General features: G+C 36.6%; 1 protein-coding gene across 10 annotated transcripts in view; it reads left to right on the top strand.

Moving 5' to 3' along the window:
- The window catches only part of LOC110443573 (nuclear factor 1 X-type-like), a 95,298-nt gene that overhangs the window by 19,570 nt on the left and 66,808 nt on the right, over positions 1-8,920 (top strand). For all 10 annotated transcript variants that reach the window (XM_021487856.1, XM_021487861.1, XM_021487858.1 and 7 more), the window contains exon 4: positions 5,638-5,691. In XM_021487856.1, the coding sequence (XP_021343531.1) occupies positions 5,638-5,691 (54 nt within the window). The remainder of the gene's footprint in view (positions 1-5,637; positions 5,692-8,920) is intronic.

Here is an 8,920-nt window from a genome sequence, read left to right as displayed (position 1 = left end):
GGGGTGGGGGGGTGGGGGGGGCATCTTAGAACATTCTCAGCTGTTGGAGTACTTAGTCCGTAGGGATGTTTGTCAGAGGTACAGTACACAGTGCTTCTTACACTCAGTAGTACTGTACAATAGTGTACTTCAGACTAGGGCTGGTACTATAACTCAAAAACACACATAGTCCTGGAAGTTGTCACAATCATTACAAACACACATGATACTGTGTGCTTAATTACGGGATGGGTAGTACCGTAGTCTTTCTGTAAAAGGTCCTGGAATTCTAGGTTGTCACAATCATTACAAACACACATGATACTGTGTGCTTACGAGATGGGTAGTACGGTAGTCTTTCTGTGAAGACTCAACAGGTACTGGACAGACACTTCCTGACACTCTAGCTTTGTGTGAACTTACTTACGAGATGGGTAGTACCGTAGTCTTTCTGTAAAAACTCAACAGGTACTGGACAGACACTTCCTGACACTCTAGCTTTGTGTGAACTTACTTACGGGATGGGTAGTACCGTAGTCTTTCTGTAAAAGGTCCTGGAATTCTAGGTTGTCACAATCATTACAAACACACATGATACTGTGTGCCTAATTACGGGATGGGTAGTACCGTAGTCTTTCTGTAAAGACTCAACAGGCACTGGACAGACATTTCCTGACACTCTAGCTTTGTGTGAACTTACTTACGGGATGGGTAGTACCGTAGTCTTTCTGTAAAGACTCAACAGGTACTGGACGGACACTTCCTGACACTCAAGCTTTATGTGAACTTACTTACGGGATGGGTAGTACCATAGTCTTTCTGTTAAGACTCAACAGGTACTGGACAGACACTTCCTGACACTCTAACTTTGTGTGAACTTATACATACTGTGTACTTACGAGATGGGTAGTACCGTAGTATTTCTGTAAAGACTCAACAGGTACTGGACAGACAAACTTACTTACGAGATGGGTAGTACCGTAGTCTTTCTGTAAAGACTCAACAGGTACGGGACAGACACTTCCTGACACTCTAGCTTTGTGTGAACTTATACATACTGTGTACTTACGAGATGGGTAGTACCATAGTCTTTCTGTAAGGACTCAACAGGTACTGGACAGACAAACTTACTTACGAGATGGGTTGTCCCATAGTCTTTCTGTAAAAACTCAACAGGTACTGGACGGACACTTCCTGACACTCAAGCTTTGTGTGACCTTACTTACGGGATGGGTAGTACCATAGTCTTTCTGTAAGGACTCAACAGGTACTGGACAGACACTTCCTGAGACTCATGCTTTGTGTGAACTTACTTAGGGGATGGGTAGTACCGTAGTCTTGCTGTAAAGACTCAACAGGTACGGGACAGACACTTCCTGACACTCTAACTTTGAGTGAACTTATACATACTGTGTACTTACGAGATGGGTAGTACAGTAGTATTTCTGTAAAGACTCAAAAGGTACTGGACAGACAAACTTATTGACGAGATGGGTAGTACCGTAGTCTTGCTGTAAAGACTCAACAGGTACGGGACAGACACTTCCTGACACTCTAACTTTGAGTGAACTTATACATACTGTGTACTTACGAGATGGGTAGTACCATAGTCTTTCTGTAAGGACTCAACAGGTACTGGACAGACAACCTTACTTACGAGATGGGTAGTACAGTAGTATTTCTGTAAAGACTCAAAAGGTACTGGACAGACAAACTTATTGACGAGATGGGTAGTACCGTAGTATTTCTGTAAAGACTCAACAGGTACGGGACAGACACTTCCTGACACTCCTGCTTTGTGTGCACTTACTTACGGGATGGGTAGTACAGTAGTCTTTCTGTAAACACTCAACAGGTACTGGCCAGACAAACTTATTTACGAGATGGGTAGTACGGTAGTTTTTCTGTAAAGACTCAACAGGTACGGGACAGACACTTCCTGACACTCCTGCTTTGTGTGCACTTACTTACGGGATGGGTAGACCGTAATCTTTCTGGAAAGACTCAACAGGTACTGGACAGACAACCTTACTTACGAGATGGGTAGTACAGTAGTATTTCTGTAAAGACTCAACAGGCACTGGACAGACATTTCCTGACACTCAAGCTTTGTGTGAACTTACTTACGAGATGGGTTGTACCGTAGTCTTTCTGTAAAGAGTCTTAAGTACTGGACAGGTATTTCCTAACATAGATTTATAAAACTAAGTGACAAATACCTCAGAAGCCTTTTTACAGGCCCCAGATCTCAGATTCTTGATAAAGCAGTTTTTCCCAACATTTCATTATATCCTGGGGTAGGATTCAACCATGACACACTGAACTGATGGCACTAGTACTCTAAATGATGAAATAGGAAAAATACATTTATCATACGAAATCTAATAAATCATATTTTTTTATGTTTTACTGTTTGTGGTTGAATTTGTCGTACATTTGGTCTTCAATCACTCAAATCTGCATTTTAAAATTTTATTTAGATTTATTCAATTTTGAGGAATTTGTATTTGTTTTAATTTGAGAGAAAAAAAATGGACCCAAGAAGTTTACAGGAAAATGATTGGATAGATGCCAGAATTACTGTAGTATATTATGAAGCCTTCCTCTGGAAATTGTCCTTTAAATTTGGTGTTAAGTTCTAAGCAGAATTAAAGGTATAAGCTGTCACAGGTAATGTGATTTGAAGCTAATTATAAGAATCCAGCAACCAACTGATGATCCATCATATGCCTGGGTACACTTGTACTGGTAACAGGTCCCGTTACAGCAGTTTTTCTGTCCGGGATTAGGAACGGCGCCTACATTACTACTTTATATTCAAACTAGGTTGACACTTACCTGATATACAGTTTGCTCTTGTTGTTAAAACTTACATCGAATTTTCGCAGTCCCATGGTCCAGTGCGATTTCCATCGAATATGTTTTAAAAAAACATTAAGTACATATACATATACAATAGTCTTACTGACAAATTCCCAGGTCTAGATCTCTTGACAGCTCAGTACATACTACTTATGTTTGTTTTTATGCACAGAATATATTTCTTGTTTCTTAATGAAATTAAGTAATATGATATATTACTGTACATATATATATACAAAGTGGACGTGGTCAATTACAGGTAGTGATGGGCTGATGATCGATTATAATAAAAATTGATCGGTTTGAACTTTCCGATTCCACTTATTGATTACAAATTCAATAATTGATATTTTAATTCATTATTGAAATCAAAGTGTCAAATGTATATAAATGGAAGTTATGCATTGAAAGTCATTATTCTTAAATTTTTTACTGTTTAATTGACAAAACTGCATAAAAGTTGCCTGAAATCAATTCATTATTATAAAAGAACCAAATGTATAGTTTAAAACTCTGTGTATTGATGTAACACTAGTGTTCTCATTGTATTTGGGTATTCAGTCCCATAAAATTATAAACCGAATATGCAATTGATCATCAAGCGGTTCACCACTTTCAATTACAAACTGATTATCGATTATGATTTTAGACTAATTGCCCATCACTGATAACAGGACAAATAGTCTTAGTCCATAGTCTTAATAGGAAAGGTCTTCTGTTTTATGACTTGAGATATCACATAGTAACATAGATTCACCTGGTATATTGAAGCATTGGTAGTTATAAGAAGTTTTATGCAGGTTATATTGAGCTTATATTATTACCTGGTTGAATTTCATATTTTTGTTTTCTGATATTTCTGCATAAAAGCTTAATAAGGGATATGTGTTGAGTAAACTGCAAAACATATTTAATCAAACAAAACAAATATTGCCAATTTCAAGTGAATGATGTGAAAGTCCCAGAACGTGCAATGTTTGTTACGAGGTCACACAGCGGAGTTAATGCCCTTAGTACACATTTCATATTCACTGTGTATGAGTTTATATTTACTGCCTGTGATTGCTTTATATGTAGAAAATCATAACTGAGTGAATAACCAACGGAGTTGATTAGATTTTGTTACATGGTGTATAATTATCCGGTATATGGTACCAGTTCAAGGCCCTATAATAAAATGTGTGTCTATCAGGTAGTATATAGTATACATGTGGGGGCCATCAGGGCTGTGACACTATACATCAATAAGTCGATGATCAATATCATAAACATCATCTGGCATGTTATGTCCCTGCTACATATATACTACCTGGTACAATATTTGTACACAAAAACCTTGTTGAAACAAACAGTAATAGCCCTTGTGATTTCTATAGTTAAGCCGAAACTGTGGGTGACTGCGCTTGGGTATCAAGGCATACAATCCTCAATACCCATAGAAGTTGTATTGTTTCCTAGAATTTCAAGATTCTAAAGTACATTTTTTAAAGGAGCATGCTAGCTGAATACATTTGTCGCTTCATTGGAGCTGTTTTATAAATATGTTAGTATCTATTAGAGTTAAGACTACAATAATCAGCTACACTATAGATTCATATCGCAATGCATTTGTATTCCAGATAAAATTTTCACTGTTGGGAAATTCATTTGGAAATATATTCAGTGCTTAATTTCAGGGATTCAAACCTTCAAATTAAAATTTCCGGTTTGATTATGATATCGTTTTATTGTCCAGGAAGCGAGGTTTTAGCATGTGGGTTTTTCTGGATATGATGTCGGTGAGTTTGAGTATGGCTGTGCTATGCCTAAGGCTCAGGATTATTGTGGTAGTTTAAGATTCAAAACGGGGCACTTTACAAGTGAAATAACTATGCTATGACAAGGAGTGTATTATTCATGTTGGGTTTATTATCGTACGAAAGCTTTATATCATCGAATATTTAAACACTATTTTACTAAACACATGACTGAGTTAGAGTGTTAGACCCTCATTTACTTAACAAGGAGAAACATTCCTGGTAAAATTTACTATTGATCTTGATTCCTGTCCGAAGACTCTTCCTGTTGTATTACGATTTTGGTTCTATTAATCTTCCAGTGATTGCCCTGTACTTCATAAGAAAAAAACTGGCACAGTCTTAACGTTATGTTTGTATTTCAAAAACTTCTGCTGTGTCCAACCTTGCTCGAACACTTGACCCAGACCAGGAACCAATTTTTTGGGTCTTGCTGATTGCCCTACATGAAGATTGTTGAAAAGTTATTTTTGCACCCTAGAATATTTAATTATTGTTCAAGGACCTGTACTAGTTATGCATGTTATATTTTAATGTTTGTTTATGATAATTGCTCACTGATAGTGTTTATGCCTTAGAGTTGTTTCCAATAATTGCCCACTCTCTACTCCTGTTTTCAGATTTTTCTTCTGAAATGATAGGGTTATTTATAGAATCAATATGGTAAATACCATTTCAGATATAATAAATACAGTGCTTTTTTTAAAGTAGAATTTTGAGTCCTGGCCCCTTGGATCTTTGAAGAAGTTAGGCTGAAGTTCAAATATGAAAATTTCCACTCTATGGTGCTGGCACTTTGTACAACCCTATCTCTGTCTGTTCAGTTCATTAAGCAAACTTACTTGATACATACATTTATTAGAACTAACTACTGAATTTTAATAAATATTTTTTTGAACAAACTACTGAATTTTAAGAAATGTATTTAAATTTCTATGAGGTTGAAGTACTTTAAGAATGGTGAATTACAATTAATGTGTTGTTCTGATTTCTTTGCCAGTCCCGGATCCTAGAGCCGACTACGTAGATTTGCAGATGAGCGAAGATATCAAAGGTAAGCACTTTCCACCACACAACATTGAACGAGTCTTTTGTTTTATGTATAAATATGGATGTATGGTGTAGCTGACACACTCTCCATCACGGACGTAAGAGCTGGCTATTGAAGCCTGTTTTCTGTACATGAAAATTTGAATTTTATTGACCAGAGACTGAAAAAACCCCAAGTTTTCACCTTCTTTTATGTCTGATACAGTGGTGTATCGTGAAGTTATTTTTTGCATGACCGTTTATAAGCCAGCATGCTGTCAAAATTATGTCATTGTAGATGATGATGGGTTTTGTACAGTACAGACGGACGGATATATATATATATTTATGGAGACTCGTTCTAAAAACCCCCTCCCACATATCTTCACCCTCCCACTCATTCGCAGTGTATCAACAGCTAAGTACGACTGGGCAGAACTCGTACATGACATTTACTATGTAACATGTTCACGTAATAGCTACATATACTGGGCTTTCCACCCATTGATTTCCACTAATACAACATCCATACATATGTAGGTTGCGTCAAAACGTAGACCAGCTTTTTGCATGCTCGGCAGAGAAAAAGCGGTCGTCTCTATTTTTGAGAGATGAACCAGCTCTGCCGTGAATCTTCAGTTTGATGTACCGTTGACTGGCTAGACTGTGTAAATAGTTTCTGTGGGACATTTAAAGAGAAAGAATAAGATTGTAATGGTTAACATTTCATTGGTATGTCCATACAAATTAGCACAGTCAAGATATTTTCTGGTATTTTGAATATTATGCATGTGTGTAGTACTGAATAAATGCCTAGTCGACAGATTACCCTGTAGGAGTTACGATCAGCAAACATGATCATAAAATGTTGAAGGAAGGGGATGGGACAGGGGGGGAGGGGGGTTAAGTTGTCATCAATTTGATTTCAAGAACACTTCCTGCTTTTTGCAATGAATGTCTGGTTCACATTCGGAGGAATCATTGTTATAGTCGATGGACAACGTCAGGGTTTTCATTAATTTGGATCTAGGTTTACAAAATGGCCATAGCATTTGTATATTGTCCTCGTAACCATGACCACTGTGATGTTCCACTCAGAAAGTTGGTAATGTAGTTTACGGCCTCAGAGACATCATCCTGTGTCCAATGATTATAATTTCATGTGTACATGTACAGTCCTGAAAATCTTCATAAATGTAAGCAAATCCGTTCTGTGTTAACTACATCTGACACAAAACAGGACAAAAACGGGACAAAAATCTTCACACAACATTGCTTACTTTACATGATGTCAGAAAAGTAACCCGCTTAGAAGAAACCAACTCCAGCTCTTTCTGATCACCACAGTGAAAACTGTATGTCCGTGGGTATCTATCACACTGCTTTCATTAGATCCTGTTGCTCTCGTATGTCCAGGTGTGGGTAACTGGTTCCAATTGTAAACTTTACTGTTCCCTGTATTTCAACTTTAATGTAAAATTGTTTTTTTTATAAGCAGTAAACTCTGTTGTATATGTAAACCATAATGTAAAACTAGATAGTATATAAACTTTGATATATTTGTTTAAAGACATGTGTATTGTAGCGCAGTATGTATTGAGGTAGACTCTTATCAGTTAATCAATTTCTTCTGGTTTCACTGTTATGGACTGCAGGTGATTCAGTGAATTTCTCAAAATTAGTTTTTTTCTGTTGCAATGAAATGAGATAATTGACTTCATTTTCAGATCAGTTGATAAGATAAATCGAAGGAAAAATACAATGAAAGATGAAGTATAAAAAAATGAAGTAAAAAAGACACGTGTAAATAATTTCCATGGTATCTACTTTACAGAGATGAAACTTCAGCTGTAGCATCCAGTAAAACATTGAAGCTATTATTTACTGGTAACGTGTGTTATTGATCAGCACACATGTGGGCCAGATCCATAGCGGCCAAGGTCAGACTAATTACAGGTACAGGAGGGGCAAGCATCCTTAATGGTCTTCATCACTCAGTACAACCAGTCTAGCCTGTTTCCATCATTATAAAATTGAGGGCCAAAAGGTCAATATGATATAAGGTCACTGGTATTAAAATAGGGTCAAAGGTCATGACATTGCAGTGACTCAATGTATTGGTCAAAGTACTACTGATACATTGTAAATGAATTTTAGATTGAGTGAAGGGTCACCACAAGGGGATCGAATCCAAATTAAGGTTACCTTATTTCTTAGGGTCTTGCAAAACAATACCCAAAGTATCTGGGTCAGAAATCAATGATATTTGATTAGTATGGTAGTGCAAAAATGTCATAGCCAGGGTCAAAGGTGTTACAGGTATAAGGGTCAAAGTACCAGGGTCACAAATCATTTTACAAAAATGTACAAACAAATGTCACAGGGTCAAAGGTCAAAGCCATACTTAAAGTATCAAGTTCATAGGTCATTATACTTACCAAGGTGGCAGCCTTGGGTGAAGGTCATTACTGATAGCATTAAAGTGTCAGATATTGTTTTAGTCTTGTCTAGAGGCCAATTAATCTGACATAGGTTGATTTATGTCAAATTGTTACCCGAAAGAAATATTTTGAAAAGAAGTTTTTTGGTTAAAGATGAAGTTTTTCTCACATTGTCTAAAATAGATTATGCTAATTATTAACAAATTAAATCAACAAATTAAATTAACAAATGAATTATTCTTGAAATAAAAGATATCTGGTTTGAGACCAGGCAGTCCTTTTGGCCTTAAGATAGATGTGTTTTATATCAAGTTAGATGATTATGCAAGGTACTTGTGTACATAGATGAACGTGAACACCACAGTTATACCGGTAGTTAGTGTTTCTCTCTAGGTATAACTTCAGATATTTGTTTCATTTGCTGTAAGACCTGTGGAATGATATTATTGTAAATATAATGAGTTATGGAGCCATTTATATGTGTTTATCTCAATAAAATTCATATTTCTACTACAGTCAAACAATTTATTTCTCGATTACTGTAGATTGAAGACAGATCCACGTCTCTCATCTTTAAGGTATATCTGAAACAGGCTTTCAGTTTTATTTACTGAAAATAGATGGTTAATGGCTTTCTTCTTCATGGTCGCTGTACAAGAATTGTGAAATGGGGCGTACAGGAAAGATTAAATAGTGCAAGAGACTGAGTCTTTCTGTAAATGGAGCGCAGAGGAAAAGTTCAGAACTTGCTTTACCCTGTCAGAGAGAGAGGGAATTTGAACCGTGATCCCCTCGATTTATGGAGTTTATAAA

This window comes from Mizuhopecten yessoensis, unplaced genomic scaffold (assembly GCF_002113885.1).
Source record: "Mizuhopecten yessoensis strain PY_sf001 unplaced genomic scaffold, ASM211388v2 scaffold716353, whole genome shotgun sequence".
In the NCBI taxonomy this organism is placed as follows: domain Eukaryota; kingdom Metazoa; phylum Mollusca; class Bivalvia; order Pectinida; family Pectinidae; genus Mizuhopecten; species Mizuhopecten yessoensis.
Note: the sequence above shows the minus strand (reverse complement) of the source record. Positions and strands in the feature narration are given on the sequence as shown.